Genomic DNA, 27580 nt, shown 5'->3' with positions numbered 1-27580 from the left:
AAATGATGATTTGAGATGCTTGGCCATGTTGTTGATTCAGGTTTGCAAGCTTGGATGCCAGTGAGCAGAAATCAAAGTTTTGCTTTATAAATGTGCTTGCATCAGATTGAAGGAGGTAACTGACAGGAGGGGATCGGGCAGCGTTACTTCTAAAAATGGTAAATATTGCAAGGCTCCTGAAAACGAGTCTACAGCACACATGCATGCAGGCAGGCAGATTTTACGGCTCTGTCCAGGGCACAGAAGGAAGATAAATCATGGCCATCCCCCTCTCATTTTTGAAATGGTTCAACCCTGGGGTTTAGCTGAAGGACTTAAGGAGTTTTTGAAGTGCAAATAGACTGGTGAAGGGTAAACCTTTTCAGAGTTTCATTTAGATGGATTTTTTTTTTTTCTATGTGGATTTCTGGCACCAGCTGAGATCTGGAAGGCCACAGGATTTTTTTGTTTTTGATCAATCAAGCAAGCAGGACTTGCCATGGGGGTGTACATTCTCTGCATACATATTGATCCTATTGTGTTTAAAAGTAGTTAATTTAATCGGGGCTTTTTGAAACCTTCCTCGGTAAGACTTGCATTAATGGAGCTGTCATTTCAAGGTCATGTTTCAGTGTCAATAACTTAATAGTAATGGCAGAAGTTACCTGTAAGAGCAATGTTCAGTTATTCCATGTTAAAATAGAATTGGTTTACAAATGGACATTTAAAAATACTCAGTTTCAATTGAACAATGTTGTTCTCATCAAGTGAGAGAGATTTTCAAAGCGGTCTGGTGTTACTAAATACATCAACACAAGTCGTTGCACTGTTATTCATTGTTGTTTGGATCCATAACCTTGGCCTGATCCCTTATGTAGGGAGTTTAATGCCAAGAACCCATTTTACATCTTGTCTCTTCTGGCAAGATATTTGTAAGGTCAGAGGATTTATTCGGGGCTCTTTCTAGTAGTTTTGACCTTTTACCTCACTCTTTCTCTTGTTTAAAACCAGCAGCATGCAGAAGATGGATTGCATATTAACTATAAACACATCTTTCCGCTGTGATAAATATTTGGAGATACAACATGTAAGGATTGTACTATGATAAGATGTCTATTTGAGTCTAGAGTATAGATTTTGTAAGGCAGGATATATTCTACTACTTTTGGTCCATATCTGATGCCAAGATCTCAAAGTATTTCAGGCTAAGGGTTTAGATATTTTCAAGTTTTTTTCCTGCAAGGATGTTAACTGCAAACTCTGGTCTTTGTGTCTTTGGTTCAGTCAGGTTGGAAGGAGCTTTGAAAAGTTACCCCAGCCATAGTAAGACTCAAAGTACAGTAGGATTACTTGCCAAAACTGGATTCAGATACCAAAGCAGAAGGTGCCTATAAATCTCCCAAACTTGTTTTTCTCACTGCTTTCTTGGCAGCTGTGGCATGCCTTGAGCCCTGCCGCTGGCCAAGGGGTGTGAATCCAGAGCGATGTGGACTGAGTGGGCAGGCTGGGAGGCGATGGAGAACAATCTTTTATAAAACTCTTTCAGTTGTTTCCCAGTACAGTCATTTCCTACATTAAATTATTTTATTCAGCTGAACAGGACAGTATCAAACATTTCAGTGCAAGATCACTTGGTGGCTCAGAAAGGGAAAGGAACGGCAAAGGTAGCATAGGGCTGGAGTTGGGGTGCCTCCTTGGAGGCAACGTGGATTTTCTTTAGGAAGGACCAAATGTGGCTGGTTGTTAGTTATTCTCCATATGTTGGATGTCCAGAAAGGTATTTCTGTGGCGTTCTGTGGTATTTCATGGCATTCTGTGGGAAAATCACCTATATTAAAAGTTACGAATTTATACCTTACTTCTGTTTCTAAGGTCTGGTAGTTGGAGGCTGGCAATGCTATGAGAGCACAACAGAAAGATTCCAGGTCAGGACAGGGACCTAAAATTGTAGCTCACCACAATGATAACACAGTTTTAACAAAGGAGAGATGGTTTCTGGTATTGTTGATCCTATAAAACATACAACCTCTTTTCTGCTAAATTAAAAGACAAACCATTATACCTTGTCTGGCATGAGCCACTTTGAGGAAGAAAGTGCTTCTGGCTTCAACTTTCTGATGTTATTTTTTTATTTTTGCAGCTGGGAGCAGCCAGAGAAACTGAAGTTACTTACCATTCAGAAATATGGCTAAAGAAGTGCATATTGTGATTTCCCCCAGACTTTACATTAAACAGAAGACGTTTGCTTAATAGGCCCCCTATCTTGGTCCTCGTTTTACAACTCCAGCTTTTATGTCCATTAACCTTGCATGCTGTCAGTCTCATGTACTGTAATGATGGTTATTTCCTGTAGTGTTTGAAAACCGATCATGAGATGCTGTTTAAAGCTTTGCTGAGAGAGGGGGGATTTCTTCGCTTCTCGCTGCAGAGAAAGGATTCTCAGCATTTGTAGCATCACTTCTGCTGGTATATCGTTGGGGGATGTTAATACGAGCTTTTCTTTGTTAAGTAAGAGATTTGTAGCACAACCCAGGACTGCTTCTCTCCCTACAAGAAGCCCTGTTCCACTAACTGGGTGTATTTTGAAGCAGAGGTTTTCCCATCAGTCTTATTAGGCATAGAGCGTAAGTCTTATTTTCGAAACAGACATTGTTCTGTAGACTGGTGTGTGGGTTTTAGCTGGAAAATCTCTCATTCTAATTAAAAGAAAAAATCTAAATTGTGTGTGCTCAAATGTCAAAACAGGGCAGAGCTGTTACTTGCAAATTACTGCTTTATCAAGCAGTTGTGACACTGAAATTATCTTATTCCTCTACTGCTATTTCTTCATCATATGCACATGCTTGTACTGTGATTATGTATTCCTTTACAATTTAACAGAGCAACAGCTGGTCTGTAGGAAGTGTAGATTTTAAGAAAGTAATATTTGTGTTTTGGTGAAAGAGTTGCATGCCGTGTTGCTGAAACTGTTTTGGAGTGCCTTCTTCTTCTGCTAAATTCTGTAGGAATTTCGAGACAGCTTTTGTGTGAAATATTTCCACTCCGTCTGCACCTCTCAATTTTTATCACATGTAGATTTTACAAAATCTTTCCATGGGGTGCTAGGAGGAAAAAAAAAAAGAAAAAGAAAAAGAAAAAAAAAGTAAAAAGTAAAAAGGCTGTCAACAGCACTAACTACAGCTGCAACAAAATGAATACTCTTTTTGCCCTTTGATTGTGTCGGATTCCTTTTCTTTGCAATTGTTTTTCTTTTTTTCACTTGGGAGAGGTTTATGGTGCTGTGTCCATCAGGACAACCCCGTCTTAGGGTTGAAGTTGTATTTCTCTCCGAGTTCCTAGAGGTGATGTTATCTTTTGTTCGCTCAGCAGTATGGTCATTCCTAAGAGCATCTGTCACTTGAGGCATTGTAAGATGGATGAGTCTCAAGTGAACTGCTGGTTGAAGCAAATGGTGAAAATAAGAAAAGCTGAGGGGGCTGGGGTTTTCAGAGGGGACAGACAACAAGGAAGCACTGTTAGAAATCAAAAGTAAGCCAGGCAATAGTGAAAGAAAGAGCCAAGATGGATCACGCGTTACCATATCCCATGAGTCGTGGAAACGAAGGCTGGGGCTGATGTATTCCAAAGAGATCTTCTGTGTCCTGATGAAAATGCCATTGGTTCACCTCCTGCTTGCAAATAAGGGAGGACCAGAAGGATGTGATCTGAACATCAGAGGAAGAAATTGTATTTTTGTTACGTTGTGCTGTAAGGCTAAGAGAAATCAATACTGCCAATAACCAGAAGAAGGGTTGCCGATGCGTTGCGTTCCTTAAATAGCGTGTGAGAATCTTTTGGTACTGAGGGGGCACATGACAGCAGGAAATGAAAGGTGTTCATATCTGTAGGCTTGCTTTTGGAAAAAGGGGAAACTTAAAATTCTTAGTTTGTATTTCAAAGGGCACTTAGAGTTTTAAAAACGGGGGAGATCCAGCACAGTATCTCCAACGCAGCTGGGCTAATTGAGTTAGACATTTTAATGGAAAGAAAATGATGGGAAAACTCCACACCCCAAGCCCCAAGAAAAGTGCCCCCAAAGCGCTAACAGGCAAGGCCAGCCCCCCGAAACGAGCAACGGTCTGTGTTTGCGAAAGCAGCCGGCCGCGAACAAAAGGCGCAGCCCAGTGTGTGTCAAGGTTTGGGAAGGGTCCAGGAGGATCTCGGCTTGAAAAATTATTTTGTCACACTGTTGGCATTGGTCCATAAGGGGAAGCACTGGCTGAAAGGCGAAGAAATTAAGATGATTAGAAGCTTTAAAGCGTCACAAATGGTAGAGTATCTCTCTTCTCAATGGATGTAAATAATAGATGAAAGACTAAGGGTGACAACAAAGGATCAGGGCGTTTAAGAGAATGTGTGCAGCCTGAATAGAGGTCCGTGGCCTAGGGCCAAAGGTCCTAGCTTTGAGTGTAATTAGAAGAAAATACAAAAATGTCATTACTAGCAGGTGAAATGTTCAGCACGTGTCCGAAAAATAGCAATTTCAGACCCAGGAGCTGCTGGAATTGGATTACTGACGTTCTGTGATCATTAAAGTCTTTGCAGAGCCCTACAGTTTGGTTAGGAGCCGTGCACGTTAACCTTGTTGGCCATCTGTGATAGATTTGCTGCTGGCGTGGTGGGGATGTGTAGTGCGGGGTAACATCGGTGGTCCCTGGGAATAGAGTTGTTCAAATGTCGTGCCCCGGAATACAACAGTCCTGAACAAAACCCTTTTCCTGTTAAGAGGTAAGGGTTAGAGTTGCTGTCTTAAATAGGTTGATTTGTAAAAATAGGAGGAGGGGAAGAAGCCTAAAGCCATATTGCTTTTGATCTTAAAATCTGAATTATAGATCTATATCTAAAAGAGTTGCATTTGTTCTGGGTTTGACAATTGGTCCAAAGCTGTGGCACCAGCTTTAAGCCTAAAATCCCATTTGTGAGCAGTAGGGCAAATTCCTTTAAATCTTTTGGCTAAATATTGTCCATTTCTATTAAGAAACCAAACCAGCTTGTATGCCTAAGAAGATCTTGTCAGAGTTCAGTCAATAAAAACTGAATTTAAAGCTTTTCCTGATGTTAATTACTGTCCTATACAGCCCTCACTGTTTTAGGAAGAATTATTCTGCCTGCTACTTGCTACACCACTGTTGTCATTTTTCTGGGTATTTGAAGTGCATTCTCTTTTATGAACTACAGTCTCAGTTAGAAATGAAATTCCTTCATGGGATGTCAAAAAGGAGAGCAGCCAGCAAAATGTGATTTCATTTTGAACATTGATCTCTAGTTTGGAGTAGATAACTGCTCTCCTATTTATTGTACTTCTTTTTAAACGAAGGGTAGAATGATTGTTTCTACATTATCGTTTATTTTTGTTGTGTCTGTTACGGTTAGATTTCTCATATTGATGTGGTAAGTTCCTAATATTTTGTACAGCAACCAACATCAGAAATGTACAGGTACTGAGATAAGCTTGTATTTTCCTGTGGTATAATACAGAGAAGAAGCAATGAAGCTTCAAACAAGTATTCTTATAAACAAATCACATCTTTAATGCAGTCAGCTTGCACACAGGAATTAAAATAGGAACTTCAGATAAATGCATTAAGGACCTGGACGATCTGACAATCCACCCACTCCATGGCCCTCCCTTCCCCACCCTAGTTCAGTTTTTGCCCCAGACCAGGTGTAGATCAGCAGGTTTTGTTGGCTTGTTTTAAACCATATGCAACAACTCATTCTAATTTTTTTTTCTCCCTTCTTATTTTTCAGGTGCTCAGGAGTTTTAAACAGCTTTGCAGCAAGGCTTCACAAACTCTTAGCTGCATCCTTTAATCATGACTACATTTCAGATAGGCTAAAAGGAATCTGAGAAGGTATAGTATTTGCCTCTCCTAACAGAGAATATGCGGTGTGTTTGTTTAACATCTACACTTTCAAATGCATTGACTACATTTTAAGAATGGTTATTTACAGGTTAAGGCTATAAATAACTATTTTATTTTGCTTTGATAGTGTACAGACTTTAAGTTATTCAAAGAAAGCTGATATATGCTTCCATTTTTTCTTATATATCCACAGTGAGCTCAACTTTGTTATTTAATGGCAGTTCTTTTGAAGCTGTTATGATTTTCTTCTGGTATTTTACTTAGAGGCACTGCAAATACCTAAGCTACTCGCTAAATGTATGTTTTATGCACTTGGAGGGTGGATGTTTGTTTGTTTGTCCTCTCAAAGGGTTTAAAACAAATGGGAAGAAGAATGCAGATCTTTGTAACCATCAGGATAGATTTGTGCTTCCAACTGAGATTCGCACAAGCCTGTTTTCTGACTTCTTAGAGGGGGAGGCTTGTCTTAGTACACAATATTGGGCTTGCATAGTTTCTCGTTGCATTTAAATAGCCAGTGTACCCAGAAGGCTGAAGATGCTTTATGACCTCTTGTATCCCTGGGGCAAGGGCAGCGTGGAGGCCCAGCAGAGCGAGGGGGTCATTGCCACCGCCCAGGCCCCGAGTGGCCCTTGCGGGGTCCCAAAACCTGGCTGCAGGAAGGTTTTACGTGGCAACATCTGGACCATGGTAGAAGTCTGTAAGAGGGGGGGGGAACCTCCAGCATTTTGCTTCCCCAGGTGCCAGGAGGAAGCAGCCTTCGCCCCGTTGGTGGGGGGGAGGCAGATCTTGTGGCCCTGAAGTTAGGCCTAAACAATTGCGGAGGTCAAAGGACAGCTGAGTGCGGTCAATGAGACACCCTGGGGTGTATTTTGTTACTTAGTAAAAGGAGCAGCATCCTAAAACCTTAAAGGATTCTCTTGAAAATCTGTGTTGTGAAAAGGTTTTATGAGTCTGATGGCAAAAAGTGCTGATTTAGCTAAGGAATGCTTTCTTTTGTCTAAATGAAAGGCTAATCCTTACCAAATGTTGGCAGCTATTATAGTGCAGTCAATGCAGGTCTGAAAGGACAGTTAGAGTAGAAGTGTACTTCGGTATCCCAAATGTTTATCATTTTAAAGGTTCTGTAACTGAAAAGATTTCTGAACTTTCACCTTTTGATCCTAAAATTTGATCAAAAAGTAAAATGTAAACCCCATCACTTAGAAATTAAAAGGCTTTGCTCCTTAGGGAGCTGCGCCAGCCGTCACCCTGTATCTCCCCAGAGATTTGCTTTAGATCATCAGGATTCCGCCTAGTTTAATTTATAACTTTTTAATCTGATAACACGTATTAATTGGTTGAAAATATATTTTTGGCTGGTCTTGAGCAGTATTTGCTGCTCGTGTTGTAAAGCTCACAAAAACGTTCAGTTTTTGAGTAATTAATTCCTATAATTTGTTCAGCACTATCTTCCTTTAAAGTGACGAATTATTAACACTTAACATTTGTCCTAGAAACAGATAAGAAATCAATGTCAGAGCCAAGACCTTGTAAATAACGAGAAAGGAAATGTAATAATGGCTGTCTTCACAAGAAAGGTGGTGTGGGGGAAGGATGGTGCATGTGGCAGAAAAGGTTCAGTGCTTTTTGTTTTCCTTTGGAAAGGGGGGGTGGCCGCAGAGGTCTCCGACTCTTTGGCCCTACTGTCTTACACAAACAGTCATTGTCAAATTAGGAAGAAAAAGATACGTGGGAGCCAGTGTTTTTATAGTTGCAAACGTGGTGATTCATTGCAAACTTTTAAAAAGTGCCATAAGAGTGACAAAGAAGAAACTGCATAATTTTCAAAGGGGGAAAAAAAAAAATGAGCAAAGAACTTTTTTTTTTTTAATTTTCTTTTTCGAAAGAAACTTGCTTGCAATTTAGGGCTCTCCAAAGAGCTTAATTTTTAAACTCTTTTAAAGTACTATCTACAGATGCTTAGCATTGATTTATGTCAAGGTTAAGGCACCTTTAAACAAATAAAGTTGTGAATGGATAAACTGACTAAAATACAAATCGCCTATTAAACACAGATGATATTTGTAGAGCATTCAAGTTGCCACAAAACTGACACATGTCTTGAAATTCTGCTGATAACCCCTTCTAAACTCATCAGGAAATGATAGCATGTGTGTTTGAGGGGTACACAAGGGAGCAGACAGATAGTATAGAGATGGAAGGTCAGGCTTAACTTTGACTTTCTAGGCTTCAGCTTAATTCTTTTGCAATAAGGCAATAGCAGATGAAGAAAGAATTAAGGTGATTTATTTATCAATGAGATTGGACTGGCTTTTGCCATAGGAACTCAGTAAGATGTCTGTTTACGGCTTTATCCCTGTAAATATGAATATCCTATTTAAAATCTATATCTATATGGAATTAAGGGGTATATAAAATCAGCTATGTGATTAAACCACTTAGAGAAACACATATTTGAGCTGGAATATTTAATGTTGTTTATTTTGTTTATATAAAATTATTTGTTAATAACAGATTGTTTACAATAATTATTTTTATTTTATTTTAAGTAATTTATTTACTCAAAGTATATAAAATGAAATTATATGTGTTATTAAGATTTTTTTCTCATCTACTAGAGAAAACTGTTCTGTAGCTATGAAATGCTTATCAGTGTCATTTGTTTCCCAAGTGGATTTTAGCCCACAGCGAGAATATTGCACGTAATGTTTTCCTGTGACTGCTGCCACAGCAGAACACAAATACTAGGAGAGCTATTTTCTTCATACTGAATGTCAGTATTCACTGGAAGTTTTATATGAGTGCTTTCAAGAGTGCATAGAACCAGTGAATTTTTTGTATTACTGCCTCACTAACCCATAATAGCAGCTTTCGGAATCAAAATTGCCTCTGCTAGCATGTTTATGTTGCAGATAAATTAAGCCAGGTTTGTAAACATCCTTAAGACTTTTCCTTCTGGGAGAAAAACAAGTAGAGAAGCACATCCAATGTCTCAAATAAATAATGTACTTCATTATCTTTTTTTCTTCTTCCAAGAAATAAAGTCCCCATACACAATATGCCAGAGCAAGTAATGAATTACATCTCAGAACTAATAGGAACATTAAAATTGTGAATTTTTCTTCTTCTATTAAGTGCTAATAATATGTACTTTTGCTTTTTTGCATCTTTTAGGTAAAGGCCAAGGTTTTTCTTTGTCAGATCTAAATGGCATTATGTGAATACCCAGAAATGGGTATTTATCCCACAAAAACCTCTTGAGATTCCAAAGCATCTATTAAGAGTAGCTTGAATGTCAACCTGTTTTTTTTAGATATATCCCCTAGATGTGATGCTAATGTTTTGTTCTGTTGATTGCCTGCTTGTGGAAAATTTCATCTTAACTGAAAGCTTGGATGTTGCAGAAGGCCTAACAGTGATGTGCATCTTTGATCTCAAACAGGGGCTGCCTCTGGTAATTTCAGAGATTCTTGACAGAGCTTTGTTTATTTTACAGAAGAATTTGTGGTATTCTGGGGAGGGGAGAAAGTAGTCAGCTTTGACACATGATAAACACGTGTTGCAGAAAAGGAAAAGGAAGAACTCTACAAAGCACTCCACAGTTTGAAGTTCATTTCCACTAAAATTCAGTGAGAAATTCATTGTGATTTTTTTTTTTTTTTTTAATTGAAACTCTATGAGCAATATAGACAGTCTCAGCAGTGGCACCACCAAAACAAAAAAGTCCATGCAATATTTAACTCAAGATTGTGGGTTTAAGCTGATTGCAGTGGTTTTGACCTATGCAAGGTTTTCCTGTTCAGTGCTTTGCTTTTTGCATAGAAGTGGCTATGGAAGCAGCTTTATTATTTGTCTCTGCATCACTGACTAAAAGTGGCTGTAGAAGAATGTTGTCAGCTATGCCTCTCCATCTGCAGACTGCATGGGAGCTTCAGAAACTATTTGCTTGTTCCATTTTAAAATGTATTCAGAGATCAGATGAGCAGAAATATGATCATTCTGACCTATTTGAAAACAATGTTTTTGGAAGAGTTGCACGGGAATGTGCTCCGAGTAGAGTCATCACATGTTCTGACCCAGCCTCTCCGCAAAAGAAGAGGGACTTGTTTCCACCTTTGTTGGTTCGTTTTTAGGGATGATCATTTCCAAACCTCATAAAAACAAGGAGAACTCTTTTTTTAGACTTACCTTGTTTTCAGTCAGGGCTTTAGGGAGAAAAAGAGTCATTTTTTGAGAGAGGTGGGAAATGAGCAACCCACCTAGCCGCCTTTTATCCAAATGTTTTAGGGACGGCAGCTTGATTTCTCAAGACATACTTTATTACTCCTTGATTTAATTTTACTTCTTAGTCTAGAGATCTGTGTTACGGATTAATTTAATATCATTACAAGAGAGGGAGAGGAGCAAAACTTTGTGGTGCTTTTGGCACTGCTTTTGGCAGGAGTATGCATTTTGCAGATGAAGAAGTGGGAAAGGCAGCGTGTGAGGTTCTTGGCTGCAGGGTGTCCTCATTTGTACTGTCTCACAGACATGCCCTGGCTGCAGAGCCCGTCTGGTTTTCGAGGTGGTAACCCCAGCAGGAGAGTGGCCCTGAAATGACTCTCAGGTTTGCATATTTGAGGAATTGCCACATGACGATTCCAGCTCTGGGGGTAAAAAAAGGTTGCTTACAGCAAAAGAAAAGACAGTTTACAAAGTTCTACTACGGAGCTTCATTTTTAGTCTTTTACAGCTGCCACAAAACCAGAGCAGGCATCAGATAACATGAAAGTTGGAAAAACAAAGTACTCAGTAGATATTCCTGAAGAATTGGGCCATCTCTGTTGGAAAGTTTAAAGAACCAATGCAATCTGTATTACCATTATGCCTCAGAAAGATTGTTTTTAATAACATCAGCTAGTACATGATGTTGGAATTAAGAATTATCAGAATAAGTAATATCTCTGCAAAGTGCATAGTAATTATTTTCTCTTGTTTGGAAGTAAAAATTTCCATCTCCCTTATTTAGTAGTTAGCACGTGAGTGAAAAACAAAAAAAAAATGTGTTGGGAGAAAATGCTTTTACTGCAGTTGTAGATGACTAGGTTGATTTTTAGCAAAGATTTTAATGCTTGTACTGTGTAATCTGATGTTGAAAGTTGAGATGTGTCGGAATAGATTGTGATTTAGTTTGTATTTTCTGTATGTTTGTAGTGAATTTTTATGCTGCCTTTATTTATTTATTTATTTATTTTCCTTAAAGAGGAAAAATATGGAGAACAACTTTTTGCTCAGGCAGACAATGGCAGGACAGGGGGGAATGGTTTTAAACTAAAAGAGGGGAGATTTAGATTAGATGTTAGGAGGAAATTCTTCACTCTGAGGGTGGTGAGGCAGTGGAACAGGCTGCCCCATCAGGGGAAGCTGTGGATGCCCCATCCCTGGAGGTGCTCAAGGCCAGGCTGGATGGGGCTTTGGGCAGCCTGGTCTGGTGGGAGGTGTCCCTGCCCATGGCAGGGGGGGTGGAATGAGATGATCCTTGAGGTCCCTTCCAACACGAGCCATTCTATGATATTCTATCAAACAGCATCATCTCAGCAGTCTTTAAAATGTCTATCGGTGTGTGTGTGCATCAGTTCTTAGGTAAATGCCAGCTTATGTACACAACAAGTAAATAGCATGACCCATCGTGTTTCAAATTCAGTTGTTTTTTTTGCAGCATAGGCACCTAAGGATTTACAATAATTTATATACATAGTTTGCTAAGGTATAGTGTGAAGTCATACTGAAAACAATAAAAAAACAGTGTGCAGGAAAAAAAAAAAAAAGGAATGGTGATTTTTGTTAGTCCAGTGGTGTTGAGTTGATCACAAACTTTACTGATAAGGCATTCAAGGGATGTTTGGGGCTGTAGGTGAAGTGTTCAGCTTCTACACACTCAGGCCACAGTAGCTTAATAGACCATCATCACTTTAATTTTTACTAGCTATGCAAGTTGAGATGAGTGCTCCATTTTATGTCACTATGCGTCTCCCTTGAAACACTGGTAACTTTCACTTTCTCAGGATAGAAGCAGCCTCTCAGGGAAAAAAATACATAATTCACGAAAGTAGAAAATTTTAGGGATAGTTGTCAACAGTAAATCGTTGACAGATACGGGTTTTTATTTCTTTCTTACTTGGAAAGATAAAACAAGACTGTTCATCGAGTTTCTAAGTCACGGAAATTTTAAAAAATCCACATCTTTTTTTTTTTAAAGTGGCATTATTTGTGTTCCATTGAAATAAACATATATCTACCCTAAAACCACAGCTTTAAATTAGTTAACTGATGTGACTGAACATTTTACCTTACAGATTAATGTAAACTGCATAAATACATATCAAAACTGTCTGTAGTGATTCTAATTAAATTGTTTTAATTAGCAGTCATTAAATACATGTTAGCTAGCATCTTGCAGTAAGATCTGTGTATTACTGGTAGAATAAATTTTGTCAGTAAATGCCTGTGTATCTGTATGTATGAAAACTATATATAAAACAACAACAACAAAAATTCAATGGAAATCTTTCAGGTTTGGAAACAGGCGCGTATTTGGGATGAGAAAAAACATTTCAGTTTTGCTACATGCAGTTACAGTTATTTAAATAGTTATTACATTAATTGCTTAGGTACCACATCATTTTTATCTGCTATGGGGTTAGCCGAGATAGCCAAAAGGATTCAAACCTGTAACTTTCCTAATTGTGCTAAGACATTAAGTTGTTGGGAGAGTAAATCATCATTCATATCTGCAACTAATTGCAAAATCAAAATTACACAGCAAAAGTATGCACTGATCCTAGAGCTGAAACTGAGCATCAGTACTGATTTAGTTATGTTGCACTGGCATTAATAATGTGGGTAATAGTCCTGTTGACTTAAGGGGGGAGAGACCATAAAGGGTGAAAGCTATGTATGAGTGCACGTGCTTTAAGGAGACAGGATGAGGTTTTCAAAAGCACTCCTTGGTGGCTTACTTGTGCTGCCTCTGCAAGCAGTGTGTGAGCACACGCTTCTCTTAAAGTGAGGAAGTCTATTGACATTACCAAAAATTCAAAATGAAAAGCTAGATTTTTAGGGTGATAACATTTTAATTTTTTTTGGAAGGTTTTCTGTTGAAAGAAATGAGAAAATGTACTTCTTCTGTTGAAGGTACATGGAATTGTTCCATTCCCTGTATACGTCGTGGAAGTAGCACAAGTGAATTTTTAAAACCCTAGAAGAACTTCACAGTAACTTCTTTGCTAATTTCATAATGCCATTTAAAGAACTCTAAAAAGCCTTGCAGTCAGAATGGGTTAAACGAACGTAATCAACTTTTGAAAGCTTCTGTATCGCAAAGGACTTAGACCTATTCACATAAGGTTCATGCACTTCTATATCATCTTCTCATTCACGGTTATATGCTACTAAACTTTACGTTTTTATTACTGCTAACTTACATTTTATTAACTCTTCCACTCTTTTATAGCCCTTATGGTCAGATTTGTTCTCATGTTCCTTCTCTTGTCCTGCATTGCAGAACTTTCCATGAAACACCACTGTGAAAAGACTAGAAAGGATCATTTTAAAAAACTTTAAGCACAAACTGCAGTTTGTTTATGGTTTCTAAATAGATTCCTTTTTCCACGGTAGGAAGGCAGAGAAGGAATAATTGGGGAAACGTATTTGTGAAAGCTTTGGTTTGTTTGTTTGTTTTCTGTTGAGGGAGTTGTGAACAGCTGTGCGGATGAGAGTGTGAAAGAGACAGTAAATGTCCATGGGCGCATGCAAGTGGCGACAGGACATACAGTGCTTATTTGTAGCCGAGCGTTTGCTTGCAGAAGACATTCTTAGCACGTGAAGCCTGTCTGTGCATTTACAGCAGCTGTCTTAAGGGTTTCCTTGATTCAGAGCAGCCTGCCAAATGGTATCAGTCGCAAGTTTTGTTCCGTTTAATATTCCAATCTATTTATAAGACTTTCAGCAGTTTTCCTGTATTCAGGTATATATTGCCGTAAAAGCTCCTTACATAGTGTCATTTATTCACAGACTATCCCTCCATGATTTTTGTGTATTGTGCAGCCATTGCAGGTGAGCTCACATACACTAAATAGCGAGATCAAATGTTTTCTTCCATCTGTTTGTTGCATCTGTTTACTGAGGAAATGGTATCACATGAAGCTTGACACATGCTTAACCCTTAAATCATCTCAGTCCTCAGAAGAGGACTGTGTTCAGCATCCCCAGAGCACTGACTGGACCAGTATTTCTCTTGTGGCACATGAGTTCAGACTACCTGGGATGTGGCATCTGTTTCCTGGATGGGAGCCATGGCCTGAAGAAAAGTAAAGCCAGCGCAAGCTCTGTGTTGTTCAACTTGCAAAGCTTCACCTGTGGGAATGCGGCAAATGATTTTCAGCCCCAGATGGGGATAAGAAGGACTTGTTGCTGACAGTCCTACATAGTTTTATTCTGACCACACAAGCTGAATTTTGAAATAGTACTTAAAAACTTTAGACTCGCAAAAGATTGCATCTACAGATTCTGAGAGGGTTTTATCAGAGCATTTGAAAGATGGGGGAAAACGCAGTGAACACGGGTGCTGAACTCGTAACTTAACACTACTGAGCTACGGTTTCATAAAACTTGAGCTTAACTTTGGGAGACTTCTGTAACATAGCACCTCACAATATACTCGTAAGTTTGATTGCAGTTGTAAACTCCTCTTGAGTTTACAAGCAAACTCCTACTGCTTGGGAAATTATACTGCTAAAAAGAACTAAGGAGACATTCTGAGTTCCGAATAGAAGAGATGAGGCTGAGTTTCAATTTCTATTTTTTTTTTTTTTTTTTGCTTCAGTGCTAAATCCATTAATTTTTTAAAAATGCATAAAAATGCAATTCAGACTTGATTTTTGCAGTATTTGAGGGTGATTTGAAGTTGGTATCATTATGCTTATCAGTTCAACTTACTAATACCCTCATGAATTCAGATGTGAATTTCACTTTTAGTATGTATATTGTTTCATGGACTGCGCCTGAAGACTATAGGGATAGTCTGGTGTTAGAAGGGATGGAGCGGTCAGGGTGCAGCAACCTCTTTATTAGCACCATTTGGGATCTGCTTTCTGTTTCATGTTGTGGGGTAGACATTTATCTGCCTCTGGCCAAGGAATTGTCCAAATCCCAGGCAATCTGGTGCAGTACTCCAAGCACAGATATTACAAATTAAGTAATATGAGGAGGAACCTTGTCAGGAAAAAAATAAGTGTGGAATCTTGTCGGAAAAAAATAGGTGTTCTTGGTCTTTCTCATTCCTCACTCAGACATGGTAGTGACAGCATCATCCTGAAAGACTAGATTTTAAGTGATGTAAAATGTTAATTATATTTTCTCCCAAATAAGTGAAAAAATGAAAAGAAAACACCACTATAAACAGTACAAATTAATCAGTATTTTTTCCTGGAAGGCTCTGTGAATGAATTGTCTGTCACTCACCACCTAAATCTGTAAACTCTTTTACAGTTGAGCTTGAATATCCCTAGCACAGACAAAAGGGTGAGAATCTCAGGATCATGACAAGACTGTGGAGGGAGGGGGAAAGATTTTACGAAGGCTGTGGGATAAGGGATCTGTTAATGAGGACACTTTGTCTTGCACTCTTGTATTGACCCTCACATGAGTCTTTCCCCACTCAGTGCTGCAGTTAATGCTGGGTATGTGTTTCTGTCATTGTAGCCTACACTTTTAATTAGCATATATACTTGTTACTGTTGTTGTTTACTGTCATCCTTTCTGCTGCATGCATGTTCATGATAGATCCTAATGGAAAAAAAAATCACTCGCAGAACATCAATAAGGATGAGGCAAATAGTAGAAAATGCTAGATGTGCCTGAAACAACCAGTTCCCAAACAGTTTTACAGTATAAATATATGCCTGGTCTCTCTTTGCCTAAGATGACCCTTTGAGATACAGAAGCTGTCCTGGGCCTGGCAGTGCCTTTGTCAAGGAACTTGCTTTCTTTTCCTTTGAAGAGAAACTTTTCTGTGGGGTTAGGCCAGATCAGAAGTCAGATTATGTGTTTTGGAGAATACAATTACATCATTAGGTTAAACACAAAGTAAGGACTTGATAGAGCCGACTTAATGGAGGGTGTTTGCATCAGATTCATCATTCGCTATCAGGTAATTGTGAAATTGCTTTAAGCCATAACAACAACACTCGCCCCCTCCCTCATCCTCCAGTTCAGTTCCTCTCCTTTAAAGTTTCTGGGGTCATGACCCACCTGGAGGCCAAATATGTGGTATCTGGTGTACTGAATGATCTGATTATATTTTTACTAGCAAAGCCTTCAACTCAGTATGTAGATCTGCTCCGAAGAATTACTGAGTAACAGTCCACTTTCAGGAGGTTACTTTTTTTTTTTTTTTTTTTTTTTTTTTAAGGGGGGAGGGTATGCACAGGGCCGCAGTCACCTATTTTTCTAACTAGAATGAGTTTGTAGTGTTTACAGTACTCAAATGCTGCCAGTCTGATGGAGCTGTAAAGGAGCTGGGCTCTGCTTCTTCTTGAACATCCAGTGTCCTGTTTCTGCACAGATCTCTTGAAACCTGGGTGACTGCGTAAAACCAGATTATTTGCTTGAACTGACAAGAATTTCTTGTAAATTCAGTGTCTGTGGTTGAAAGAGTCATTCAAATTTCCCTGTGTACTTCACAGCACAGTTAAGTGATGCAGAGCTCAAATCCATCATTGCAATTTTTTGTTACCTTACTTGCACTTCTGTCTGCCTTGATGGAAGCGCACCCAGCAGCCCTAGCTTTGCTTTCTGTAATTCATCTCTGTATTTAATTTCTGATCCAAGGTTACGGCATTAATACTTCTCCGCTTGCGGTCAGGTTAGCAGAATTTCAGGACTGCCTTGCTCGTGTCTCTTTGTAAGGACCCCAGTTCAGATGCGAGGGCAGCTCTCTAACTCCAGCAAATCTCTGTTAATCCTCCAGTTCGGTGCTGGGCCACTGCAAAGAAGGCGTGAAGTAGGCTTAGTAAACCTGCTTTGAAGAAGCACAGCAGCAGTGGAGATGCTGGGGATGTGTTGGGTAGGAGTCATGATGGTTTAGCATCAGGATCTTTGCAGAGAAGTACCCTCAGAGTGATAGAGCTGGGAAGTGCAGATCATCTGAACCTTAGGAAATTCTCCTTTATCTCATGTTTTGCCTCAGATTTCAGTTTGAATTTTTTCCATTTTAATTGTGTCTTTTAGTCTCTCTATAGGAAGTTTTAAGGACATTAATAAAAATTGTCTGACTAGAGTTGCAGGGTTGGTGAGGTAGAGGAGATGACTGAACCTTCTTCTGTTTCTGGGGGGAGAACGAGAAAGTGTAGCAGCAAATCTTACTACACATCTATATTTTACATAACACACATAATAACATCTTGCACAGTCCAATCCAAAACAGAGCTCCAAATGCTGCTAAGGTCAGAGTAGACCACAGACTTCATCTGCAGAAATTGGAAAACAACAGGCATCTTCTAAATTCGTGGGGGGAGAGGGTTGGAGGCCAGGAATGTAACTACCTCTGTGCTAATCTAGCTGCATATAGTGTGCATGTAGATATGAGAAGTATTTGTCCCCAGATCAAGCCTCTTGCCTGCTAGGGACCTCTCTGTTTGCCCGAGTGGGTTTTGGAGTAGCCGCATGGTTTGGTGTGGTACAGCTGGATGCGGGACGGTGGGTCTCAGGGTGGGCACTGGTGTACTGGCATTGACAGAAGAAAAATAGGTGTATGAGATTAGGGAGGAGTTCCTTAATCATGTCCAACACTGTTTATTTTATTTTATTTTTTAACCAATTTGGGATCATAGGGTAGACAAATTACTTGGATAACTTTTTTTTTTTTTTTTTTTTTTTTTTTTTTTTTTTTTAAATAATGGGCAGTTGTATTAAATCATTAATTTTGGCCACATTTTAATGCGAGGACAACAGGTACCTGTTTTCGTAACAGAAAAGTTTTTTCCTCTATTTTTTCCCTTCAACCCCCACCACTTTTTTTTTCCCTCAGCTCCTTGCAGCATCCTCAGAGCCCCTCCACACGGACACGTTTCTAGAGCATCTGCCTCCGCTGCAGCGGTGCGCTCACTGCCATGCTTCCTAATTACACCAGGCATTTAGGGTAGATTCAAAAGCAGAAACATGAAGGCACTAATGTCTCAGATCGGTACCTGTGGCTTTTCGGCAGGCTGAATCAGAAGGCTGGACCCGGAGAGCTGCTTTCTGTCACAGGGAGGGTCTCTTCAGCCCCTCTCCTCAAGCCCCTCCTCTCCCCACAGCTCCCTTGAACTCCACATGAGGCCCAGCTGTCCTAATGGCCTCGGGCGGTGTTAGGGCATCAGCTGCCCAGCTCTGGCTTTCTGGAGCTGGTCTCCATGGGCCCTAGCTTCCCCTGTCACAGCTGAGAGGCTGCTGTGCTGCTGCCACTCCTCGCCGTGCCACTCGCCCTCACGGTACCTCTGCCTGCGCCCTCTTGCCTTCACACATCTGAGATAAGCCTTCCTCCCACCCCATTTCTGTGCATTGAAGAGACCCATTCCTAAGCCTTCCTTCACTTGGCAATTCCAATGGCCTTGCACTCTTGCTTTGTTTTCTCACGGCAAGCAAGAAACATCCTAATGCACTCACCTCAATCTGTGACAATTGTCCTCCACTGGCAGGCCTCTCTGGGTAGATTCCATGAAGGCAAATAAAACAACACGTCAGCCTTTTTGCAAAGCATATTTATTTAATACTTTCCCACCAAAATTAAAATAATTGGCATAACTGTATATATCACATAGATTATAGAAAACGTGGCATATGAAGAGACTTCAGGTAGATGATGCTCTGGCATTTTAACAGAAGACTTTTATTTTAGATGCACTCCTGAAATCCAAATTAATCATATATTTGTCATGATTTCACTGAAATCTGTGGAAATATCATTGCTGGCTTCGGTAAAACCAGGATTTCAGTCACATAGTTGTTCTCCAGCTATTTGTTCAAAGACACCTAACAAGACTTGTACGACCACCCTAATCCTGCTTCAGCGTAACTTTTTTCCTGATTTGCCTCACAGTTGTGTGTTTATACACATCCCCTGCCTTACTCAAATGCAATGAAAATTTAAAGAAACAAAACAAAACAAAACAAAAACAAAACAAAACAAAACAAAAAAACCTGTTTGTCTTAAATATGTTACTGCTGAAACACCTGAATGCATTACATTAAGAAATTGTGTATATATTCATACTTGTCTCCAGTTTGGGTGGGGAAATGCTGTTGCCCCCAGATTTGTTGGAAGCAGGGCTAAGTCAGAGCTGTGGAATTTTTGCCCAAAGCTGTACAAAGTCTTTGGCTGAACAGGGAACGGAGCCTCTCTCCAACCCTTGAGGTGAGCAGTCAGATAAGCTTCACTCTTAATTATTCCAGTAGGGCATTCATAGTTAGCTCTTGGGTATTTGTCTATACCAGGAGCTCTCAAACACTGTTGTAAGCAGCTGTCATCACCGTTGCCCTTTTACAGGTGGCACCAAAGACCTTGAGCAACCCAGCAATCAACCACGAATAGAATTGTAGACTTTCTAAATGCCAACTTATCTTCTTGGCCAAGGTCTCTTCCTGGTCATAGGACTAGGTGACATCTAGTGAAGGAAAGTACAAAGATAACGTTATAAGGTTTTGTACTTTTCTCTCTATTGATTTATCAGGGGAAAAGTTACCTCTGTTGAAATAAAATGATCTGAAAATGCAGTCTTGTATTGTGAATATTGGAAAATGTTAGATCATCGTTTCTTTGGAGTAAATGTCGTATGGTGTAATGACCCAGCAAAATGGAAAATTTCATGTTTCATTGAGTTTCTCTCAGCTCATTGTAAAACCTTCCATGGCCATCCTGTTACTAAATGTTTACATTTGAGAGTCTGTATCCTAATGCTGAAAGCAGAAATATAACTGGGGGGTGTATAATGTCACCCAAGGAGAAGTGGTGATCTAAAGGTCTGTTTGCGCTAGAGCATTTCATGAAGTTCATAAATTCATCATTGATATAAACATGAATGTTAACTGTCAAAATAGATATTTTAATGGCCATTATCACTACACTCGTGTAAAGAGCAATTTAAAATAAAACCATGTCACAGCATTTGCTGAAGATCCTGAAAAAACAGAGAACTGACCTTCCATGTAATTTCAGTTAATATTAGCAAAAGGAAAAATTCAAGTTATTGGATGTCTGTATTCTCTGCAGATGATGGCATAACTATGAGTTAAATCATGTAGACATAATTAGACAACTAGTGATAAAGCCAAGCTTGACATTTTTAATATTCCGTGCTATGTTCAGTTCTGTAGTCTGCTCTGAAAATCCTAAAAACAACAATAATAATGATTTTATCTATCCCCCATTAAATTCTACATGAGAGGGGTTCTTGAGATTGCTGAGAGGAAGTATATGCAGTAGACACAAAGCAGTTGGTTGAGATGTGCTAAAAGCTGTTATTGAAATGAGAGGATGTCTCTCAGTCCACCAGATTTAGAGAGAAATGTGAACATGTAGTACTAGTTAGAGGTGTTATTTTCACAGCATATGTTATTGCTAACTTCATGTCTCATCTAATGTCTATCATGATGGACATAAAAAGACCTCACTCATCATTTGTAAATGGTCTGTGTATGCACTTTCCCGTCCGCTTATCGACTGTTTTCTTTGCGTTTTTAGATCATGGGGAATTCATATGCGGGGCAACTAAAATCTGCCCGCTTTGAAGAAGCTCTTCATAACTCCATCGAAGCTTCTCTGAGATGTAGTAGTGTTGTCCCACGGCCGATCTTCTCACAGCTGTACTTGGATCCTGACCAGCCTCCTTTCTTGCCGGAAGGTAACCATGAAAGTATGGCACATTTCAATTGTTTTTCTGTGTGAGAAATGGGTGGGATATGTTTTATTAAAAAAACAAAAAACTGTGCTGCAGTTGATTGTGTGACACAAAATCTGAATTTGAGGCCTCATTGAGGAGAGGGAATGGTATACTGGTTATTTTAAAAGGTAATAGAAGCACATACTGATGAAAAGTTTATTTTTTATTTTACTCTTGCTCAGATGTGAAGCCGAAGGTGGAAGAGTTGGATAAAGAGTTAGTACATCGCTACTCACAAAATGGAAACCTGGACTTCTCTGCCAACCAAACTGTTAATGAAATGGAAGATGAAGAGGAGGACGAAGACATGTCAGATTCAAGCAGTCCACCAATCCCATATTCACAAAAACCTGCCCCAGAAGGGTCTTGCACTACTGATGGTTAGTGTCCTTTCTTTTACCTGCAGGATCTTTACAACCAGGTCTTGGCATTATGTGTGGTCTCTAAACTTAGAAAGTATTGAGCTGGGAAGTCTGAAAAAACTGTTCATAGTCAAAGCCTAAAATCTGAGAAAACACAGAGTAAGAGGACTTTTTTCAGTACATGAAATGTAATTTATTACTTGAAAGCAGTGTCTCAGACTCACTGTGACACTTCATTAGTTTCAGAAAGCCCCTTACTTTCTTTGGTCAGCTTACTTTTGGTCAGTTCATTGTCCTCAAAGAAGACAGGGTCAGTCAGCATCACTGTGGCAGGTTTTCGGTCTACACCTAAATTCATGACATTGACAAAGCTGGATTTTGTTGTTTCTGTGGATGGGTAGCAGGAAGAGCTTGGAGGGAGAAAATGGGGAGGAGACTTGGTGTTCCTTCTGCTACTGGAGTGATAAGGGGAATGGTAGTGGAAGCTTGTCTGTTGTCTCTTCTCCATCTGCCTACTGTCCATTGATTGCTTACCCTGAGCTGTCCTGATTATTGTTCAAGGTGATCAAAATTCCTGATGATACTATTTTTTTTTCTCTTTTAAATGTGTGAAATTATTTAAGTGGTTCGTTCTGTCCCATAATAGTGAATTCTGAAGAAATGGTGTGTTCTGAACATTTAACTTTCTTAAAGACAGAGGATCTACTGATACTTATTCTTTAAAAAGTACCCCCCGCCTCCCCCCCCTTTCAAAACAAACAACCCTTCTCACCAGGAACTATGGGCTTCCTCATGTAGGAGTCACAAAAAAAATGCACTTTGTAGAATGATTTTTTCCTTTACTGTAGTGTATGGTTATATGCAGTGATGTATTCGTGAAGAAAGAATGGAAAGACTGGCTGCTAAGGGAAGCTGGGGAAGTTTATTACTCAGCTGTGAGGTTAGTGACTGCAAAAAAAATAGTGTTTGCTATGCTTTGGAGGCTTCTAAATTGGTAGGAGCAGAGAAGGAGAAAGCATGAAAGAGTGTATTATAAACAGTGGTATAAAACCAGGACAAGAGCTGCGTTGCTGTCTAAACGTATTAAAGGTTAAACACTGCAGAGGAAAAAGCTCAGTCATGCCAGTAGGACGCTGTAGCAGGAAGCGTAAAGGATGCAAGCTGTTCCGTGTTCATCAGTGCCTTTGCTGCCTCTGCTCAGGTTTGCTCTGCAAGGCAATCTGACTGATATGCTGCTGACTGTCAAGTGCTCACTGCAGTGCTGACAAGGTCTGTGGTGTATGGCAAGGTCTGTGGTTGCATATTGCTTGTCGCAAGGTTATGCCTAGTTATGCTACACGTACATAATACATGTAACTATATGCTCATTATACATGTAATTTTATGCTCTCTAGTATGTCCTGGAAAAAGATTACCTTACATGGGCAGTTCTGTGGTTTCATTTTCATGTAGAAGTCTTGGGATCAGAGTACATTACGAGAAAGTTACTTCATCTTCCAGATTTTAGGGTTGTTCTTTACTCTTTGTCAACTTTACCATTCTAAATTTACAAAATGTATCTCTCTAATGTTTATCCTGAGGAGCTGATTTAAGAGAACAGCCTGGAAAGGAAAATACGTTGTTAAAATATTGCTAATGATCTGTTAGAACAGTTCTACTCGTCTTTAAAACACCCAGGTTCCCAAACATTCACTCTGCAAACTGTATCTCAGCAAGATATTAATCTGATAGCTCATCTTTCTTCTCATGAATATGCCCTTCCAGAGACAGAAGATACAATCGCTGCCATTGTTTACATTCCTTATCTTAGTTATTTAATTACAAAGATAAATAACATTAGGAAAATGTTAAAGAATACTGTTACACTAATTGAAGTCACTGTAACTGTTTGGATGCTTTAAGCTGAGCATGTGTTTAATTGCTTATCCAAGAGCAAAATCTTGGTACTAGAATCTGCAGTTCAGAGCTCCCCTTGCTGTAAAACCCGTCTCCCACGTTTTAGCACAGGTGGGGTGAAATCTTTCTCCCTTTTAAGGAATTTGTGCTGTTTGCTTTTCCTGAATTCAGGATTTATGCCATAATCATTAAATTATTTTCTGTGACGACCTGTTCTCTTGCTCAGATGGCTGAGTTGTCAGTCAACATGGGTGCAGGAAGCTCTCCTTGCCTTTTTTGCATCTGTAAAAAATAAATGCTTTGCAAGTGACAGTTTGCTGGATGTTCCTTCCGAGCTGGCCATAACATTACATCCCTTAACTTTCTTGTTAGCCCTTGGAAAAAGCAACTGCATTTGTCATTGATCCTTACTATTAGCAGTAAAAGGAAGGACTTTGCAATCAAGAAAAATAACAGCATTTGGGGGGTTCACATCTTTTGAGGGCCTTTTTTTCTGCTCAACATGATTTTTTACAATTAACTTCTGCCTTCCATGAAAATAAGGTTTCAAGAAAAATGCTTCTCTGTTTTCCTACGGGTGCCTCAAATACGCAACAAAAGAGTACAAGAAAGTGTCCTTAACCACTTGTTTGCTGTAGCTTTAAAACAGCCCGTTTCTAATTTGTGGAATAGCATTTTTATGCAGGATGTGGGAAACACAATAGTAGCACCTTTCTTTTGTTATTAAACCCTCAGTTTACCTGATGCTTAAAGAAGGGCCAAGGTGGTTTCAGAGGCAATTAGGTAAGCAGGTACTTAACACCTGATCAGTTACTGTGAAGTTACAATAGCAAGTGACAGTGACCAGTAATTCATATGTAATTCTTGGAAGCTAATTTCTTATGCAAATACCCCATTTATTGCAGTACTACAAGGGGCTGGTATCCCACATTGAAACTGCTTCTTGCTATTGGTCCATAAAGGAAAGGCATATAAAAACTTCAATTTTAAGAAGATTCCAGGACCTCTGGGTGTGAACAGTTGTGGGGATACAATTTTATTTCCAAAAATGTGTGTTAACCTAAATAAAGTAACGCCAGAGAATGCAGATGTGCTTCTCAGAAGCAAAAACTAATGACTTTTCTTTCAAAGAAATGCAGATAGCGTCTGTGAAAGCTATTCATTATTCTTTTTTGTGACTGCTCTTGATATTTGCAAATCTCTAATTGGAATATAAATGGCTGTTCTTTATTTAAAACGAAGCTGAAATCCTGTGGGAAGATGATATTTTAATGGCACAGCTCGGCTGTGTGCTTTTACTTTTTATGGGTTTTATACTTTTTATGTGTTGATACACAATTTCATAAAGAGAAGCTGATTTATTTCAGTGGCACAGAGGTTTTCCCCTCTTCTTGCTTAGATGTCCATAAAAGGTCCATAAAGCCAGTGGGACTCTGAATTGTCATTCTTTTTCCTTAAGAGCGGTATGTGTTAGGGCTGCTTGGCATAGAAATTTAGGTGCTAACTCAATTACAAATGAAAAGCCATGAAATGGAAATAGATTTTGCATTGTCAAAATCCTCAACGTGGGCAACACAAGTTATACTTGTACAGAGAGATGCTGGTTTGTCCTTACTAATGTGGAAGTGGTTATTTCTAGCAGATAATTATATTGCAATGGAAAATCATGCAAAACAGAGGGGGGGAAAGGTTGGGGTCTCTGTGTTGCTTGCTGGCTAGAAAAATGCAATTTTATAGCTGGAATGTAGCAGAGACAGTGGTTAATCCCTCGTTTCTTTCCCTGCAGTCAATTACTCGCTTCCAAATAAATGTTTCTTGCATGGAATTTTCTCATTTAGTTTAAAAAAGCAGCAGGAATTCAACTAGAAGAGTGACTTGTGTTCCCGAAGGCCAAGGGAAGAGAATATCCCGTCCGTGTTTCTCCGGAGGAAAACTGGGGATTTTTACTGCACAAGGGCAGATTGGCATTCTCTAAGTATCTCCTGCTCTAAGTGAACACCAGATGTACCTGGCCAAACTCCCCAGCCTCCCCTCACTGGTGTTGTGGCAGCTGGTGAATGAACAAGAAGCCCAAGGCACGGGTTCTGCCCGTGCTGCCCCCCTGTTGCTGCTGGTCCTTCAGGATGGCTTGTCCCTGGCGGGAGGGGAGCCGGGGGAAATGGCTTTTTAGTGTCAGCACTGTTATCTGGCTGGCTTCCCAAGAAAACAAGGGTGATGCAATTGCCTGGCTGTTCTGCTGCCCCCCCGTCAGGAAGCCGGTAGCTGCTTTCTGCCACTTTTGGCAGATCCTATTATCAGCAAGATTTGCAAAGTTTGGGAGCTGACATCGGTGCCCCCAGCCTCGTGTCCCCGAGGGCAGAGGAGTAATTACACCGCTGCTCTTCCACGGCCCAGGCATCACAGAGGCATGTGCTGGCCAGCCAGGCTGCACACACATACCTGTGGTGCAGAGATGTCGCCAGCCAAAGCTGAGGAAGATGCAGGAGGAGATTGTGCAAGGAGGAAGAAGAGGGGCATGGAAGAGATCCTACTTTGGGTGGAGTAAGAGATGACAGATACAGAGTGTGACTCTTAGGTATTGTTTGTAGCTTATACAGGATGCAGCATTCTCACAGTACGGCCCTACATAGCCTAAACGGTGAGAAATATAAAATGTGTTCACAACAACAGTCTCTGAGAGAAGAGGCTGCTGTTGCCTGGGATATCGGACTGAGACACATAGGTTTGCTTCAGTAGGTGCTGTCAAGGTGTTAGAGTAATACTCATAAACTTGTTAAGGTGCTGTGATGTTGTGGTGGGTTTCTTAGGGTTTTCCTTATCCTTATCCACTGAGGACTCTCTCAACGTGGTGATGTGCAGCGGCTCAAATAGTAGATTAAGTTGTTTTGCTCCTAGCATGGGTTTTGCTTTGTCCCAGATCCCGTGGAGTGCTGGAGCATTGCTTCACCTCACTGGGACACCAAAACCTCCAAGTTTCTCATATGATATGGAATTGCAGAATAGTTTGGGTTGGAAGCGACCTTAAAGACCACCCAGTTCCAACCCCCTGCCATGGGCAGGGACACCTCCCACCAGACCAGGTTGCCCAAAGCCCCATCCAGCCTGGCCTTGAACACCTCCAGGGATGGGGCATCCACAGCTTCTCTGGGCAGCCTGTGCCAGGGCCTCACCACCCTGTGAGCAAAGAATTTCTTCCTAATGCCTAATCTAAATCTACTGTTTTTTAGTTTAAGACTGTTACCCCTTGTCCAATCGCTATATGCAGCTCTCTGGTTATCAATCGTGTTCTCTTTTGGAAAGCAAGTCCATACTGAAATGTTAACAACGTTGATAATCAAATTCCTGCTTTCTGTGGTGTCCAAGTATTGCTGTTGCTAACAGTTCATTCCAAAGCCTCTTTCTTGTCAATGTTTGTGCTTCTGGGCATTTCTTGAGATTTTTTTTGGGTAGAGACAAGGCTAAAGAACAATTGTTTAAAGAGACAGGTTTAAATCTGTCTTGAAATCTTATCACACTTGCTGTTTCATAATCCTTATCTACAGATTTCCTGTTTGCCCACATTGTCAACGGTGGGTAATTTTTCTATTTTAAATCTAGATATACTGTGGTATTTTTTAAGTATGTCAGATACTCAGATTTTACTGAATGCCCAGAATACTTGAGCCTATTTTGAAAATGTAGGACATAATATCCAAATGACATAAACATTTGAATAAGCAGATTAGTATTTTGAATGTAAGGGGGTTTTGTTCACATATTTATCTCAATTTTTTAAAATATAAATTACAGTGAAAAGTCTAGTTAATACTTAACTTGGTAGCCTTCCATTTTATTAGGATTTATATGTTTTTAAGCAATACACCTTAAAAAGAGTTTAACGTAATCCAATTGCATCTAATCAGGAAAGAAGTTTTGCTCTCAGTAGGCAGTTTTAATGCTTTTCCCCTAAAGCATAACTTCCTTCTCATTGGTAAGCAATCATTACAATTCATTGATCTGTAAATAAATAAATACTTTAGGCACTTTGTTTTGATTCATTGGCTGAGAGAAGGAATGTGGGAGGGCAGATCGGGGCTCGCTCTCAGCTTGAATGGGCTGCTGCTCCATCTGAGCTACTTGAGCGACTGAAGGAAGCATTCAGCCAAGAACTGGTTCAGCACATCGTGGGTGTGTAGGCACAAGACTGAACATGTATGGTACCGTGTCTTCAGCAAGCTGCTGCTTGCCAGGAAGTTTTTGATAGCTGACTCTATGCATTCCACTTTGCACATCATCCTTGCCTAGTAAAGCTTTGAGATTTGAAAAAAAAAAAAAAACCAACTAACCAAAAAGCATTAGCTTTCATTGTCTTTGAGGTTTTAAACTAAGTGTTTCAGCACAGCACGTGAGAGTGCAGACATGTCTTAATATTGGTTGAGGTGGCTCTGGGTTAAGCTATGATCACGTTATGTTTCTAGATGCTTAGGCAGTGCCTTGG

At 39.8% G+C, this 27580-nt stretch overlaps 1 protein-coding gene across 12 annotated transcripts in view; it reads left to right on the top strand.

Moving 5' to 3' along the window:
• GREB1L (GREB1 like retinoic acid receptor coactivator) overlaps nt 1-27580 on the top strand; it is a 131171-nt gene that overhangs the window by 51589 nt on the left and 52002 nt on the right. For 7 of the 12 annotated variants that reach the window (XM_035316640.1, XM_035316638.1, XM_035316632.1 and 4 more), the window contains exons 2-4: nt 5770-5873; nt 20647-20818; nt 21028-21225. In XM_035316640.1, the coding sequence (XP_035172531.1) occupies nt 20650-20818; nt 21028-21225 (367 nt within the window). In that variant the 5' untranslated portion in view covers nt 5770-5873; nt 20647-20649. Of the gene's footprint in view, nt 1-5769; nt 5874-13983; nt 14173-19300; nt 19321-20646; nt 20819-21027; nt 21226-27580 lie in introns of those variants that run through there. The other 5 variants (XM_035316641.1, XM_035316639.1, XM_035316643.1 and 2 more) reach the window with 3 other exon arrangements.

This window comes from Oxyura jamaicensis, chromosome 2 (assembly GCF_011077185.1).
Source record: "Oxyura jamaicensis isolate SHBP4307 breed ruddy duck chromosome 2, BPBGC_Ojam_1.0, whole genome shotgun sequence".
Classification (NCBI taxonomy): Eukaryota; Metazoa; Chordata; class Aves; order Anseriformes; family Anatidae; genus Oxyura; species Oxyura jamaicensis.
This window is presented reverse-complemented; position numbering and strand designations above follow the sequence as displayed.